At 39.0% G+C, this 17697-nt stretch overlaps 1 protein-coding gene across 1 annotated transcript; it reads left to right on the top strand.

Annotated features, from left to right (window-relative positions):
• Positions 1 to 8174: 8174 nt before the first annotated feature.
• LOC138737355 (rabphilin-3A-like) lies at positions 8175 to 9226 on the top strand. The gene is given in 2 exon segments (XM_069888106.1): positions 8175 to 8948; positions 8951 to 9226. Coding segments are annotated over 2 exon segments (1050 nt in total).
• The last annotated feature ends 8471 nt before the right edge of the window (positions 9227 to 17697 follow it).

The raw sequence follows: 17697 nt of genomic DNA, 5'->3' as shown, positions 1-17697 counted from the left end.
AAAACTGCTTGTTTGATTTCAACTTATTGAAGGTTAGCTTCAGTTTTCACTCTTTTATCAGAGATCTTATCAATCTACCCACAAAGGTGTCCAGATTTTACTGGGGTTCATAAGCAGTTCCACAAATTACTGTGGGCTTTCTTTGACTAATTCCTGGGATCCTTTAGGAATACCCCACCAATGAAGATGTCCCAAATGTACTGGAATGCTTCACCAGTCATTTCCTGGCTTCACTCAACCACAAGACTCCCCATGGAGTCTTGCAGAGGAGCAGGGAGTTGCTGAGATTCCCAGACAAATCAGAAAGGGGTAACAATAAAGTAAGAAATACATTTTATTTTAAGTATGTTGAGTTTTATGTTTTCACTGTTTTAAAGTGATTTAACATTTCATCCAATCAAAGAATCAGACAGTCCAGAAACAAGTACTTGGACTCATGCTAACATCACATCATTACTTACAAATTGCATTTACCAGCACTTGGCCACTCAACTACTATGCCTTGGTTTCTTAAGTATTTTTGTTTTTGTAGTGATACAACCACTACACTGGCCGCACTCCTACTAACATACTGCAGGAGGCAACCACTGTACCCAAACTAAACCTACATCAAATACCCCAGTGGACGGGAGGACACATTCTCAACCGTGGTTCTGGCATCTGTAGAGACTCAGATCCCCTACCGCAGCCATCCCTGGCCCATCCAGGATCCCCTGGGTACAATGCCTACCTGCTGCCTCTTCACAGGCCCCCACCCCCCATGACTCACCTTCACATCTACACCCCCACTCCATCAGGCACCACCCTACTTGCGCCATCGCCGCCCTGACCACCCGAACTAATCCAACCTTCAACTGATCATTGACCAGGAGCCTGCCATGCGATAGTCCCAACATCAAAGGTTACAACCAGACTGCTTGAACTTGTAAATACCCTAGAACACTATTCCCCCCCCAGACTCTTTGAAGAAGGGGGTGAATGTGGTGATACAACTACTACGATAGCCGCAATCCTACTGGCCTACTGCAGGGGACAATCACTGCAGGTAGGCAACCTGGGAGGCTGCCCCACCATGCCGGCTGTCAATCACCGGCCCTTATAAAGACTCGAGCTGGCCCCTTCCTAGATAAGTTGGGCAAGTGGAACCAGAGCTACAGAGACCTGGTGTTCAACTTGAAGCTGATTAAAGCTTGTAGTACAGTCTTCTCGAGTTTTGTGTTTGCTTGATGCGCCACAGCACATCACAGTTTTGTTTCATTTTAAAAAATAAGTTAATATTTGTTTTAATTTTATTTGTTTATTCACTTTTAATTGATATTCACAGATTTGGGATGTGCTGGTGATAATCTGGCAGATCCACAGAAGTCCATCAGCCTGTGGTAGTATGCACAATATGTGCATTGCCAGCTTTTGCCCCTATACCCTGTTGTGCAACTCTAAAGCTTCAGATACATGCATACATGAGTTCTCACTCTGCTCTGCACTAATTTCTGTGCTAGAATTTCTTGGTTTGCTTAGCTGAGTGGCCAAGTACACATTATAGCTAGCCTTTTAACTATTCATCAACCATACCTGTGCACCAAGAAGGGTTGGCTTTGATTGGAGTTGATCATATTCATTTGACTGACAGGCTCAGCTAAGTCTTTTGTTTCTTTTTCTTTTTTTTCAATGTCACTTTTTTTTTGATTGCTTAAAATATTTAACTGGAGTTTAACGTATTTTTTTCATGAATTATCCTTTCTAAATAATTAATTTTTTTCCTGTTTTTCTCTTAGTGTTGCCAAATGGTTCTGATCAACATCTACAGTGAGAGGACCATTGACATCACACACTGTCAGAGGCCACCAGGATGGTCTTTGCTTCCATCACCTGTCGCACAGTGGCTGCTCATTGGTAATAGCACCTCAAGGAGATTTTAGTGGTGACAATAGCAAAGTTTAAGGGCGTACATGTTCACAAAAATATAGCTTGTCATTTGGAAGCATTGATAAACTTTCTGAGCACTTATGGGCACCTAAGCTGTGCATAGGGGTTTGCCATCAGTCAAATATTTCTAGAGGTGCTTTGTAGGGAGACCTGTACTATGACATCACCCCACTCTATCATAACCACATAGTTCGGGAGGCAGAAATGCAGAGCATGTGTAGAGCTACCAATAAAGCAACTCTTTCCAACTCGCAGAAGTCAAACCATGTAATCCACTAACATTCCGACACACAACACAGAGAAGATAACTTTGGTGATGAGTTCAGGGTGTGGACACCTGTTGGCCAAATGCTTATCAGGAGAACAGAGGATGTAAGATTCTGATATTTGTAATCAGTGACAGAGCCCTCTGATTTTATTGCTGAACATTTCTCCCTATTTCCTTGACATTGCTGTTAGCATCTAATTTAGTTATAAACATGTTTTACTAAAGTTGTGTCTGCCTCCTACATACCTACATGTCCCCTCACCCACGTTATTTAAAAAAATATTTTATTTTTGATTTTATCAACAAATACCAAATGATCATCACAGATAAGTAATTAAATGTGAATCATTAATACATATTCCAAATATGACCCCTATCCCCTCCCCAAACAAAACCCCTAATGAAGAAGAAAAAAAGAGGAAAAAAGTAAAAGAAAAAAGAGAAGGGAACAAAGGAAAGAAAAAAAGAGGAGGAGAAAAAATTTAAAAAGAGAAAAAGAAAAAGAGAAGGAGCTATCGAGATCTGAAAGCCAATTCATCAAAGAAGAGGCCCAGTTATTTTTATCTAAATTTCAATAAAAGTAAGAAAAATAAATAAAATATGTTATTTATTAAGTATTCAACTCTACATTTTGTAAGTAGTGTTCCCTTAACTGCAAACACTTGTGGCATTTATTCCTTAAGTTGTAAGTAATTTTCTCCAAGGGAACGCGACTATGCATTTCAGTGTCCCAACAGATTATTTCCAAGAGGGAATCAGACTTCCAGGTAACTACAATAGATTTCCTGGCCACTGCCAATGCAATTTTAGAAACTTTAATTGATATTTGGACAGCCTCATTTTACATCTGTGATATTTCCTAAAAGAAAGAAAAATTCTGGACTTAGGCAATTGTTTCCCAATAATTTGATTTAAGTTTCCCCAAAAGGGTTTCAATTTGGAACAGCCTTACCCACATTATTGACACAATTTCAAGAACTTGCTGCAACTTTTAGAAGAATATTTCTTTAGAATTTTTCCTTCTATGTTTTTTTTTAATGCCAAAAAACCACATGGCATGGAAACAGAAATTTTGACTTCTCATAATCAAGTTCCCATTGATGTTAATCTACAGTAATCCATTTTATTCTTTCCACATCTCCATGAACTCTGCAATGCTTGGATTCAGCTTCTACCACTCACCTGCACTTAGGTTAATTTATCTTATCTGATTAACCTTCTTATCCAAGTGTTCTTTGGACGTGGGGGAAATCCAAAGGACCTGGAAGAAACCCATAGAGTGGCAGAGATATTGCAAACTCGCCTCAGAGAGCACCAGCTTATGGACATCAAGATTAAACCAAGCTCCTCATTATTGTGAGACAGTAGCTCAATCAGTCAAATAATGATGTTGGCACAATCCATTTTTCAGAGAGTGATACAGGCTGAGAGTAAGTGTTCAATAAATGTGACAGCACATTCTCCATCAGGAAAATAAAGTAACATTCGGGGATTCATATTTATTCTCAGAAGCAGGAAGAATTTGATGCAGCAATACTCTTTGCAAGATGCAAATGTGCTGGAGAAGCTGAGCATGTCACTCAGCATCCATAGGAAGTAAAAGGTGACCAGTGTTCAAGTCCGAGCACTTTGTCAGGCTCCTGCAACTGTTGGATTTTAGAACAGTCAGGTAGTCAGCCCAGTTGGCCATTCCAAATATTTAATCAAGTAAGTTTGTGTTGTTAATATTGTCAGGTTGTCCACAATCCCAGCACTGTCAACTGAAAATTCCACATGTGTTTGCCTCATATCTTCTTCAAAGGGTTCCACCAGAAAGCAGTGTGTTTTTGACAGTGCAATAGCGACTAAGTAATAGACAATCAGGCAGATTTCTGGACCATTACATGAGTTTGAGTTCAAATATAATTTTTAAAAATGGAGAATTTAAATTTAATTAATTCAATCTGGAATTTTAAAAAGAAGGCTCATCTTGGTCACAGAAAACACAAAACATTAGAAATGTAAAACCCACCTGCTTCACTTATGTTCTTCATGGAAAGATATTTTCCATCATTATCTGATTTCAGATCCATTAATGTCCCTAGTTCTTAAAGTCATCATCAGTTCAGTCACAATTAGTGATGGATAATGAATAGCCGTCTATTAATGGCCATACTGAAATTCAGTAACATGGAGACTCAGGTTTGAAAGATGAACATAAAGAAATTTATTTTAGCAATGTATCTCTTACTTCAAGGGGTTAACAAGGGCTGCATAATTTCAGACAGAGATGGGAATCAGACTTGGATATAATAATTGGTGATCAAAGCTGGTCCAACTTATGCCAAGACAGCATGACAAATATAATAAATGTAAAATGTAGACTGATGCATTATAATTTTTTGCATCAATTATATCTTTTGCAGCAAAAAATAAATAAATTTAAACCAGAAATATCAGATCAATGTTTTTGGTGCAGCTCAGAGATAGGAGCCTTTCTACATTCAACCTTCTCATGTCCCAAAGTGAGACTCTTCTGGGTAGATATAGGAAATTTATTAGAAAAATTATATGAATTTGATTTCTACAAAACCCAGAATTATTATTACTGTGAAATATTGCAGCCTACAATGAGGCTGTCCAATTTCTAAACAGAATTTGTAAAGATGGCATTGGGGTGGCTAGAAAATGTATAGCAGTTACCTAGAAGTCTGATTCCCATCAAGGAATGACATGCCTGAACACAGAAATGCATAGCTGTGTTCTCCTTGAGGAAATCACTTACAAGCTGAGGAAAAAATAAATGACTTTTTAAAAAAATCTGGCAACTGTATCTGCAGCATATAGATGCAACTATTTAGGTATACCCCCCCCCCCCCACCCCCCACCTCTGAACCCTTCATCTAGTACTTCTCTCTCACAGATCCAGGAATACTAAAGATTAAAGCCTATCAGGTAGGTGGTGAACTCCTGACAAAATGTTCTTCTATTCTTCTTTTCTTCTCTCCTTATTGACATATTTCCCTTATTTCTTTTTCTAATCTAGTTTTCCCTTTTTTCTGTTCTTTTCTTTTGGGAAAAAAGAAGAAAAAAATGAACAGCCAAAACCAAAGTCAATAAATAACATCATGTAAATGAAGATTAAAAAAAGGTTAATTTCTTCTTGAAAAAAGAACGATTAAAATAAATGAGCGGGGAGTGGTTTGAGTAGGTCTGAAGGAAAGAAATGGACAACTATCTTCTGGTTTAGCTGTCTTCAGGGTTGTTCAACATATTTCACAGCCAATTTAATAACTTACTAAGCATTTAGTTGTTTAAGGTAGAAGGCTCAAGCCAACCTCTTAAATAATAAGTGAAATAATATGAAATGATTCAGAGATAAAGGGTTGCTCAGGACTCCAAGGGAAAGTTCCATAGAGTTATATGTTATTCCATATCGAGCCCCTTGAAAGGTTGCACCTCTGATCTTGCAGGTCCCTAGCCCCTTGTGCAGAGAGATGTATACTTGAAACAATTCTTAGTGGTAACACATCTGCAACTGTCCTTCTGATAAACAAGTGATGCAGTAACAAATCAGCCTCTAAAACAAGTCCTGTCAGCTGAGAATTAGCATTTTCTGTCAAGAAAATAAAAAAAAACCCAACTGCAATAAAGTATAATGAAATCTTGAATGGTTCAAGACCCAAAACATTCACCATTCTTTTCCTCCCATTATGCTGCTTAGCCCACTGAATTCTTCCAGCAGATTTTTTTTTGTGGCTTTAATAAAGCATTGATATTTTAGATCCAAACAAGAAGAGAAGAAGAAAGGATAAATCACATTCAATAAAGGCAGGTGTGCTGTGAAATAGAAAATTTCAATTTAGTCTCTCCTAACCTATATTGGAAGAAAACTGCCCACTTTACATGGTCTAGTATATGCATTACTCCATGTTATGTCCTTGGTTGTACCATCAGAGGTTTTAATAAACACTCAGAGAAGCTTGTAAGTTTACAGCACAAATTTTACTCACATCCCAGGCTGCTGGTCATCTATGAATACACTGTTGCACTGAACATGCTTATCACTCAAGTGTGATGTGGCTCTTGCAGTCTTGCTGTGCTCCTGCTCCAGCATAAAATAGTCCCAAATTTCCACTGTATATAGCATCCCCCCTTCTTTAAAAAAAAGTCTAAAAATTAAAAGATTTAGTAAGATTTAAATTTCTTTAAAATAAATTGTTACTGCTCCTTTACCTGCACTTGCCATTAAGAATTAAGTATTCTAATTATATAACTGCAGTTCTATATTCTTAGTGGTATCACACTGATGGTAGGATATTGCTTCTCCACCTGGTAGACCTTGTTGTGTCTGTATGCTTCGGTGGTGTTGGCACGGTTGTGGATGGTGGTGTTGTTTGCCTCGGTTCTTCAGTTGCTTGCTGTTCAGTTGTTACAGTGTTGGTGGTTGGTGTTTCTATTTGCATTCCTTCACAAGTTTCTGGATTATTAGAAGCTGCTGGTGCTTCTGGTGCTTTCTGTGTCAGATCTGGGGTTGGGCAAATGTGGATTCTGTTTCGTCTCAGCTGCCTAACATATTCTGTCTCAATGATGTATGACCTTAGTATCTCAGCTTCTCTAACAATCTTTGCTAGACTCCAGGTTTTTATTACTGGCTCTTGAACATGCACATGCTGCCCTTGGAAGTGTTCTGGCAATGTTTATGCATATTTATTATAATATTGATGAATTTTCTCTTGTATATTAGTCAGCTTTCTTCTTGTTTCCTCTTGGTGGTCTGGTGGATGGATTTTGCTTGGCTGGGTTGTTTTGTTCTTGCTGCCATTCAGAAGCTCTGCTGGGAATTTTATGTCAGCCCTCAAAGTTGTGGCTCGCAGTGACAGCAGGGCGAGGTAGGGATCTTCCTTTGTCTCTCAACACTTTGTGAGAGTGTGCTTGATTGTCTGTACATGCCTCTCAATGAATCCATGGCCTTTGGGGTAATGTGGTGGTGAAGTAATGATGGTGAACCCATATTCTGCAGTCATTTCTCTGAATTCACACATTGTGAATCAGTCCCATTGTCACATATCACTTGATTGGGTATCCCCTGTTCTGTGAAGTGTGCACGTGCTGCAGCAGTGATGGTCGATGCTTTCAGGTCCTTCACTTTCCTGATGAAGGGAAATTTGGAGTAGTAACAGGACACAATCAGATACCATTCCCAGTGTAATTGGGCAACTCAAGGATCGCTTGGACAACATGCAAAAGAATGTTCTAGGGAATGGCCTGTTCTGCTGCATTCTGTGTGGAGAGCAGTTTGGGCTGCTGGGATCATACTCTGTCATGTGTGAAGTCTATAAAAAGAATGTCTGCACCAAATGTGGAATTGAAACGCCATGTAGGCCCCGACCTGTGTGGCTTTGTAAGATCTGCAGCGAGCAGTGAGAGGTCTGGAAATGTTCTGGTACTTGGTTCTTTAAGGGTTTGCCAAAACAAGGGCTGCCAGAACCGATCTCTTTTAATAAGCAGAATTTACAGGTGGTCAAGGGAGAACATCCTTCACAGGAACCTCCTAGTCTTGAGCAGAAACCTTTCCACAATGTGACACAGAGGAGAGGTCAAGCAGAAGGTGGTGTCCCAGTTGAGCATGGAGATGTGGATGAAAAGGGAGAAATCAGTAGAAAGTCAGGCACTGAGGCTAATGCTGGGCCCACAGGCCGAGGTCCTCCCAGCCAGACTTCTTCAGGATGCCGACAATGAATCGTGGCGGGCAGTGACTGTAGAGAAGGTGAGAGTCAGGATGGATATAGTGGTGATGTGGAGGGCGACAGCAGCAGGAGCCCAGCAGCTGGGTGACGTCATAGTTCATCTCCAGTTTGCCAAGCTCCTCCTGGATGGCCAGTTCAAGCAAGTGCCCCTGCAACCTTGTCAAGGAATGACTCCCAGAATCTAAGAGCAAAAGCCAGTGGTAGGGACTCCAGCCTTAGCGGATTCTGTGCCATGTCAACCCACCCCATCAATGGGCTCAACGGAGGAAGAGAGAGCCATCCACCAGCATGGCAAGTTTGCTGCACCCAGCATGGGGTCCAGTGTGCCTGCCTCCCATCAACAGCAACAGAACGACGAGGACGAGGAGACTTATGATCCAGATTAACCCTCGACACTGGGAGCACTGGAGTTCAGTCTGATATATTACCAGGTTAATAATGCTTTGCACTGCACCATCGTAAAAGCAAAGGGGATAAAGCCCATGGACTCTAATGGCTTGGCTGATCCATATGTGAAAGTTCATCTACTGCCTGCAGCCAGCAAGTCAAACAAGCTGCTCACCAAAAGTCTGCGCAACACCCAAAACCCAGTGTGGAACGAACAGCTAACATACCATGGAATTACTGAGGATGATATGCAGAGGAAAACTCTCAGGGCCTCTGTCCTGGATGAAGACAAATTTGGTCACAATGAATTTATTGGAGAAACTAGGGTTTCTCTAAAAAAGCACAAACCTAATCAATTAAAGAACTTCAACATCTACCTGGAGAGAGTGGTACCGATAAAGCAAGGTTTTACAACTAGATCCACACGAGGAATGTCTCTCTATGAGGACGAGGTTGAACATAGTAGCGAAATCGAAGAGCGGAGACGAATCCTTATCTCCATCCTGTACAACAGTCAGCAGGGAGGCTTGATTGTGGGAACTATATATTGTGTTCATTTGGCTGCCATGGATGCCCATGGCTACTCTGATCCCTTTGTCCAAATCTGTCTCAAGCCTGACATGGGAAAAAAGGCAAAACAAAAAAAACACAGATCAAGAAAAAGACATTGAACCCAGAATTTAATGAAGAATTCTTCTATGAGATTAAGCATAGTGACCTGGCCAAGAAAACCTTGGAGCTCTCTGTGTGGAATTATGATATTTGCAAGGTCAATGATTATATTGGAGGTATTATTCTGGGCATTAATGTCAAAGAAGACTGCTTGAAGCACTGGTATGAGTGCCTGAAAAACAAGGATAAGAAGAATGAGTGCTTGCATACCCTGTACAATGCGAATCCCATTCCCAGTGACTGAGGAACACCTGCCACAACCAACCTGTTACTTCCTACTATCATTCACTTTCCTTCTCCTCACTCCTCTTTGCCCATCTCATTCTGCTCAAAAACTTTGATAAAATAGTCCCAAGTTTCCACTGTATATAACACTCCATACAAAAACCTTAAGCTATACTAACTCTGCCAGAAGAATTCTATAGGTCAAGCAGCATCAGTGGGGGAAAATGAATGGTTGACATTTTGAGCCAAAATTCTTTATCAAGAGTAAAGAAATGTAGTACTGAAGCCATTGTAAAGAGGGCAGGGTAGGAGGGCTGGGACATGGCCCCCATGTGGGATTGGTAAACTCGGTGGAGGTGAAATATGATGAACAGAGGGAGTAGATTGGCAGATGCCAGACAAAGGGGAGGGGAGGAAGGGAAAGAGAGAGAAAAAAAGAGAGGGAGACAAGAAAATCAATTGGGTCAGGCGGAGGAAGATGAGTCATATTGGATGGAATGGGTGGCTAGAACACAAAGGCTGCCAGTGCTGGAATCTGATAAGAAGAGAAGATAAGAATGGTAGTATGAAGAGAGAGCAAATGGAATAAGTAGGGTTGGGGGGGGGGGGTGTAGAGGAGAAAAGAGTGAAGAGCTAAGGTTCAACAGGGTGGAACCATGAAAACAGATTTCAGTTAGTCCCATACTGGCTTTCCTGAAATGGTCTTAACAAACACTTCTCACTCTCTTTCCTGTTTAGTATCTGTGCCAATACTTTTAACAGAAATTTTCATATCATAGAAGCATATTTAAATTGGATTCCAGGTGGAGGAGCAGATTTCCAGGGATTGCAATGGGTTGCACCACTTTTCAATGTAATTTCAAGTACAGAGATAACTTTTTTTGAATATTTTACTTAATTCAACATATATATGATAAATATAATAATTAATAGCAAATCACAATTTTACAATGTTTACAAAAATATGTTGATAATATATAAAAAAGAAAAGGAAAAAAAAACTAAAGGATACTACTAAAACTAAAAATTACAAAAAAACCCTAGATTCCCCCAACCTAAACTAACTCCAAAAACTAAAATTTAAATCTAAATATAAAATACATAGTAACATAGCTATAATTTAGATTTCTTCAGATGACATTCAAGAATCCCAGAATGAACATTTTTCCAAAAATTATTACTTACTTAGGGAAAATTTCATTGGTTTTGAGAATTCAGGGACAAAAAAAAATATATAATTTTAATCTCATTATTCTAGCATTCTTCCAAATTTGCAAAAATACAGAATATTTATCCCTTAAATTATATTTATGTTTTTCTAAAGGGATACAACTTTGAATATCTGCATGCCATCTTTCTAATATTAATGAAACATCTGATTTCCATGTAACAGCAATACATTTCCTTGCTATTACAAAAACTAATTTAACAAATTTCAATTGAAAATCTGACAAAGATAATTTAGAAGTTATACTTTCAAAATTTCCTAACATTAATAATTCAGGGTTTAAATAACATCTTTATATAAATCTTGCCAGGCCTGCTGATCTATTGTTATATTTAAATCTAGTTCCCATCTTTCTTTTAAGTTAAATAAACCTACTTTAGGTGTTTGTTCTTGTATCAACATGTATGCTATTGAAATAAATTTTTAGTCATTCCATCAATGATAATTTTCTCCAAATCTGTAAGATTCTTTCAAAACAATTCAGAACTTATTTTCTCTCTAAATAGGCTCTTAATTAAAAATAACAAAATATTGTATTATGGTGAATATCATATTTAATTTTTAATTGATCAAATGACATCAATTTATCATTATCATAACAATCTCCCAATTTTGAAATTCATTTATTATTCCTGTTACAATGTTCTGTGTTGTGTATTGGTCTATGTGTTGTGTGGTTTTATGTTAAAAAGTGACAGTTTGCCTTTGAGAGCCAAGGTGAAGATGGACTGCTGAGAGAGTGGGAGATGGACTGAGCATGTTCAGAAAATTATCTAAAAACTTCTGGACTTAGACATTAAACCACCAGTGGGGGTGCTATGGAGTGGAAGAAGGCTCAGAGCATGAGTCATGGTCTGGAGGACAGTTTAGAATGTTGGAATTTCAAAAAGGATCTACATTCCGAAGGCAGCCAGAAAGATCCGAACCAAACCTGTTGTTCCACTCTCTGCAAGCAACACAAGACAACTTTGAATTTTGTGCTCTTTCTCAAAGATCTTTTGGCTTCAGTTTACCAAACAAACTGAATTTTGTTTATGATCTTTGCTTTGGTTGAGATTGAAGTTTTGTGAACTTGTGTGTTTTGTGTTTGTTTTGTGTCTAAGATTTTCTGTGGGTTGGTTGAAAATATAACTTAGACTTTGATTATGTATGTTATATTTAGGCTGGGGACTTTATTAGTTTTACACTGTTATAGAGATTTGTATTATAACCAGTGGGCATTGTTGTAAAAGTGGGGGAAGGTGGGTGGGCAGATTTTGAATTAAAATTTGAAGGTGAATTTTTTTATTAATAAAGTAATTGTTCATCTTTACCCCTGTGTGATATGCCTTCTTTGTGGTTGCTGGTTTGATCTTGTAACATAATTTGGGGACATTGTCCAGGATCAAACCAATTTGGAAGCTTTAGGGGTGATTGACTTACTTGTGCTTAGTTATCAGTCGTCCAAGTTTGACTCAACCTCTAGCTTGAAATTAAAAATAAATGGTGAATGTTTAAATCACCAGCAGAAAAAAACAGCAACTATGAATATTGACCAGTTCATAGCGAACCCTTCAGTGGTTAATTTAAAAATGGATAAAATGTCAGAACTGATGGTTATGGTTGGCAAGTTAAAACTTCTTACAGTAAGAACTGGGATGAAATAAAGGAAATTGCCCAAAAGATTGTTAAACACTATGTAGGAAAGGAAGTATTTGAAGAAGCTACATTAGAACAGTTTCCAAAGGAGAAAACTTCAGAAGAAATAAAGTTGGCTTTGAGAAAACTAGAGTTAGAGGAAAAAAGAGAGGCAGAAATGAAAGCCGATTGGAAAGCAGTAAGGCAGGCAGAAAGAGTAGAGAGAAAGGAAAAAAGGGAGGCAGAAAGGAAAGCCGAATGGGAAGGCAGGCAGAAATGGAGGAAAGGGCAGTCACAAGGGAGGAGAGAGAGTAAGAACAGAAACATGAGCTAGAACTAACTAAACTGAGGCAGTCCCTAACCCAAGGAGAGAGATAGAAGCCCAAAATACGTGCTGGTCAAGAGGAGAGGTTTCTGGTCAGTAGAGGTTAGTTCCTCCATTTGAGGAAGCTGAAATAGACCAGTATTTTCAGCATTTTGAGAAAGTAGCTGTAAATTTAAAATGGCCACCAGACCAGTGGTCACACCTGCTACTAAGTGTTTGTTAAAGGGAAAGCCCAACAGGTGTACTCGTGTCTCACTGTACAACAAGCAGCTAATTATGAATTTGTAAAGCAGGCTATACTCTGATCTTATGAACTAGTTCCAAAGCCTGTAAACAAAAGTTCAGGACTTTAAAAAAGGCAGCAACCCAATCTTGTCTGGATTTTGCTTATAAGAAGGTTGTGTTTTTTGATCAGTGGTGTGCCGCAATGAAAGTAGAAAATAACTTTGATTTATTGAGGGAAATAATTCTGTTTGAGGAGATTAAAAATTGTATTCCTGATGATATTCTAGTGTCCTTGACAGAGAAAAATAGAAAAACTTGGCAAGAATTGGCAAAATTGGCAGAGGAATATAATTTAACCCACGATTCTAAGTGGACACAAGGGAAAACCTTTCAGAGGAATACTGCTGATAATCCAAGTAGAGTAGAAAGAAAATCTAGAAGTGAGGGTAAAGGAAGAGACGAAGAGAAATGGGTGAAGGAAAAATTTTCGAGTGTTATTTGCCACTATTTTAAGAAACCATGGCACATAATAGCAAATTGTCCTGTACTGAAAAGGAAAAAAAGAGAAAGAGAAAAGGGTGGTACCAACTGCTTGTGTTCAGAGTGAGAAAGTTAGGGATATTTTTAAACCATTCATGACTGAAGGTTTCATTTCTGTTAAAGAAGGATCCAATCAAGTGCCAGTTAAAATTCTGTGGGATACTGGAGCAGCCAATCGCTTGTATTAAGCAACGTTTTGAATTTTGGTGAGGAGACCGATACTGGAGATGTGAATTTAATTAAAGGCATTGGTGGTGAAACAGAGCCTATACCTTTGTTTCGAATAGTGATGAAATCAGACTTAGTTAATGGCCCAGTTACGATAGGGATAAGATCAAGTCTGCCGGTGGATGGAGATTCTCTTTTGTTAGGGTATGATTTAGCAGAGGGTAAAGTCATACCTGCTGTGAAAATCACAAGTAAGCCATTGGTTTATGAGTCCAAAAAGGATTTGGAAATCTACCCTGTGTGTGCCTTTACTAGAGCCATGTCTAGAAAAATGGTAGATGTAGAGAAAGTCTGTGATGATCCTGTAGTGGATGCAAGCATTGAGGACAAACCTAAGGATCTAGCTTTGCTGTTGTCAAGAGAAGAATTAATAACTAGAGAAAAGCATGATCCTGATCTTGTTGAGATAAGAGATAAGATTCTGTCTAACCAGGAAATTGAAACTGTGCCAATAGGTTACTTTGTTCAAGAAGGAATATTGATGAGAAAGTGGAGACCACAAAATATTCCCAAAAGATTCCCAAAATTTACAGGAATGAAATATTAAAGTTAGCTCATAGTATACCTTTAGGAGGTCATCTTGGAGTGAAGAAGACCATAGAAATGATATGGAAACAGTTTTATTGGCCGAAATTAAGAAAGGATGTTGTGAGCTTTTGTAGAACCTGTCACACTTGTCAACTGGTGGACAAGCCTAATCAAGGACAACTAGTGGCACCTTTAGAAACCATCCCTGCTTTCGGGGAGCCCTTCTCAAAAGTGATAGTGGATTTTGTTGGCCAATTGCCAAAAACCAAAGCAGGAAATGAATATTTGTTAACACTCATGTGCACAGCCTCAAGGTTTCCAGAGGCTATTCCTCTAAGAAACATTAAAGCAAAGACAATTGTGAAGGCTAAGCTAAAATTTTTCACACTGTTTGGCCTACCAAGGGAAATTCAATCGGACAAAGGGAGTAATGTTATGTCTGGAATATTTCAACAGGTGGTGTATGAAATGGGAGCCCATCAAATTGTGTCAACTGCCTATCATCCTGAAAGTCAAGGGGCCTTGGAAATGTTCCATTTAACTGTAAAACATATGATGAGGGCTTATTGCATGGAAAATAAAAAAAGGATTGGGATGAAGGAATCCACTTGTTACTGTTTGCTGTTAGAGAGGCAACTCAGGAGTCTCTTGGCTTTAGTCCATTTGAGTTGGTGTTTGGTCATGAAGCCGGGGGTCCATTACTATTGTTGAAGGAACAGTGGATACATAATGATATACAATCAAATCTGTTGGATTAGGTTTTCAAATTTAAAACAGATTACATCAGGCTTGCGAGATGGCAAGGAAAAATTTAAAAACTGCTCAGGGAAAAATGAAAATTCAGTATGATCAAAAAGCAAAAATTAAGGACATTAAACCTGGCGACAAAGTATTGGTTTTCTTTCAAACCACTTGAGAGCTCAGTTTTTAGGACCATATAAGGTGAAATCAAAAATTAACCAGGTCACCTATGTCATTGAGATGCCTGATCATTGAAGATAGACACAGGTCTGTCACGTGAACATGCTTAAACCTTACATTGAGAAAATAACTGAGGATGATACTAGGATTCCAACCAAGGTGCTAGTTATAGATGGAAGTAAGGAGGAAATAAGTTTTGTGGAAGGTCATGGAGCACAGAAAATGATAAACCCCATGCTGGAAAATTCTATAGTTTTGCAAAACTTAGATACCAAGTTAATTTGACTAAATCAGAAAGGAAAGAAATGAAGACATTACTTATGAAATTTAAGGATATTCCAAAAAGAATCAATGTGGCTTTCATGATGTGGAGGTTGGTGATGCTAAGTCTTTTAAGCAGCATCCTTACCAAATTAATCAGGAAAAGAGCAGATTGTTGGATCAAGAGGTGGATTATATGCTCAGAAATGACATCATATGAAAATCAAGTTCAAATTGGAGTTCACCCTGTGTTCTGGTGCCTAAGCCAGGTGGCTCAATTAGGTTTTGTACAGATTATCGAAAAGTAAATATGGTGACAAAGACTGATACATTCCCTTTTCCCAGAATAGATGATTGTATAGATCTTTTGGTTTCAGTTTACCAAACAAACTGAATTTTTTTAATGATCTTTGCTTCAGTTGAAATCAAAGTATTGTGAGTCTTGTGTGTTTTGTGTTTGTTTTGTGTTCTAAGTTTTTCTGTGGGCTGGTTGGAAGTGTAGCTTAGACTTTGATTACATATGTTATATTTAAGCTGGGTAATTCATTAGTTTTACACTGTTATAGAGATTTGCTTTGTAACCAGTGGGCATTGTTATAAATGGAGTGGGGGGATTTTGAATTAAAGTTTGAAGGTGATTTTTTTTGTTAATAAAGTCATTGTTCATCTTTACCCCTGTGTGATATGTCTTATATGTGGTTGCTGGTTTGATCTTGTAACATTCCAAATATTCAAAAAAAGATTATATTTTGAGAAAATTAAGAGGATTAATTAATAGGATTTTTAATGGTAAAAGATTTCTAACGACTTTATTCCAAATATTAAGCAAATGCTTTAATATTGGAATGTGGCAGTGCACATCTCTTGGAGCAAACCGGCCCTGCTTGTATCACCGTGCTGGTGGGGCAGCTGCAGCAAGATAGCACCGTAAGGGCTTAGTGATTGCCTCGTGACTTAGCCCATAGCTCGCACTCCTGTCAATGTGATTACGTCACCGCTGTGCGGGGAGGAACTCCAGATGGCCTTAAAGGGGCGCATGCAAATTTCAAATAAACAGTTCACTGAAATCGCCACCGTGTTCTGTGGTGTGTTTTTGTGTTTGTAGCAGCTGCTACATTGGTGATCCCGCAGAGCCCAGATGTTATCTGGTCTCCAACCATGGATTTGTCAGCGATCAGTGCTGTCTCTGTGAAACTCCCTCACTTTTGGACCCATCAACCTCGCATGTTGTTCTGGCATGCGGAGGCACAGTTTTATCTCAGGCAGATCACCTCTGACTCCATGATGTTCTACCATGTGGTGAGCGCCCTTGATGAAGAAACCGCAGCTAGAGTGGATGACCTGATCCACGATCCTCCAAAGGAGGGCAAGTATCTTGCCCTCAAAGTCCTCCTCCTCGGTACCTCAAGGCGGCTCTCATAGCAAGGCTAAAAAGACCCAATTGGACAGATGGACAGCCATGTGTCCTGCTTGGCATTCAAATGGCTCAGAAGGAGTACCTCGAAGCTTCATTCATGGAACTCGTCTAGGATGCACTACTGTCGCTACCAGGGGAGTTTTTTGGAGCAGGCGCAGAATCCGGAGGTGAGAACCCAACTCTTCTTGCAGACTTCCGCAATAGGCTCAGCTCATTGGCACCTCCACCACCAACCCACCACGGCAAACACCTGGTGAACATCCCCAAGGAGCTGGCCTCAGCAGAGTTCATGTTTGACCAGCATGGCCCACAACTGATCCCCCTGTAGTGCCCATACGAGGGCCCATACAAGGTCCTCCACTGATCAGGAAAGGGTTTTACCCTGGACATTGGGGCAGGGTAAAATTATTCATGGTCAACAGACTGAAGCTGGCACACATGGACTTAGACCAACCCGTGCAGATGGCCCAACCTAAGCGAAGGGGTCAGCCACCCAAGCGGTGAGATGCGTAAGGCAGTTCTGGGGGGGTTGTGTCGTGGTGCACATCTCTTGGAGCGAACCGACCCTGCTTATATCATCATGCTCGTTGGGCAGCTGCAGGAAGATGGCACCATTAGGGTTTACTGATTGCTTCATGGCTTAGGCCACAGGTTGTGACCTGGGCAATGTGATGGCCCTAAAGGGGTGTGTGCAAATTTCACCGTGTTCTGTGGTGTGTTTCTGTGTGTGTAGCAGCTGCTACAGTACTGTCTTTATCCATTGTTATTAATGTTGGTTCCCATTTGTAAATAAACTCTTCTGATATAGTTTCTCCAAATTTATTTAATACAATTTCCACCCAAGGTGGTTTAATTTTTACAAACAAAGAAACAAGAAATCTTAATTGTGCTGTCCAATAATAATTCTTAAAATTAGGAAATTGTAATCCTCATAAATAATATTTCCTTGTTAACATGTCTAATGATTTTCTTACCATTTTTCCTTTCCAAAGAAATTTCCTAATTCATTTATATAAATCTTGAAAGTGATTTTTTGGTATAGAAATAGGTAAAGTTTGGAATAAATATTGAATTCTTGGAAAAAATATTAATTTTAATACAATTAACTCTTCCTATTAAAATAATAGGCAAATTCACCCATTTTTAAAACTCTTCATCTATTTTCATAAATATATGTAATATAGTTTAATTTATGTTTTC

This window comes from Narcine bancroftii, chromosome 6, assembly GCF_036971445.1.
Source record: "Narcine bancroftii isolate sNarBan1 chromosome 6, sNarBan1.hap1, whole genome shotgun sequence".
In the NCBI taxonomy this organism is placed as follows: Eukaryota; Metazoa; Chordata; class Chondrichthyes; order Torpediniformes; family Narcinidae; genus Narcine; species Narcine bancroftii.
Note: the sequence above shows the minus strand (reverse complement) of the source record. Positions and strands in the feature narration are given on the sequence as shown.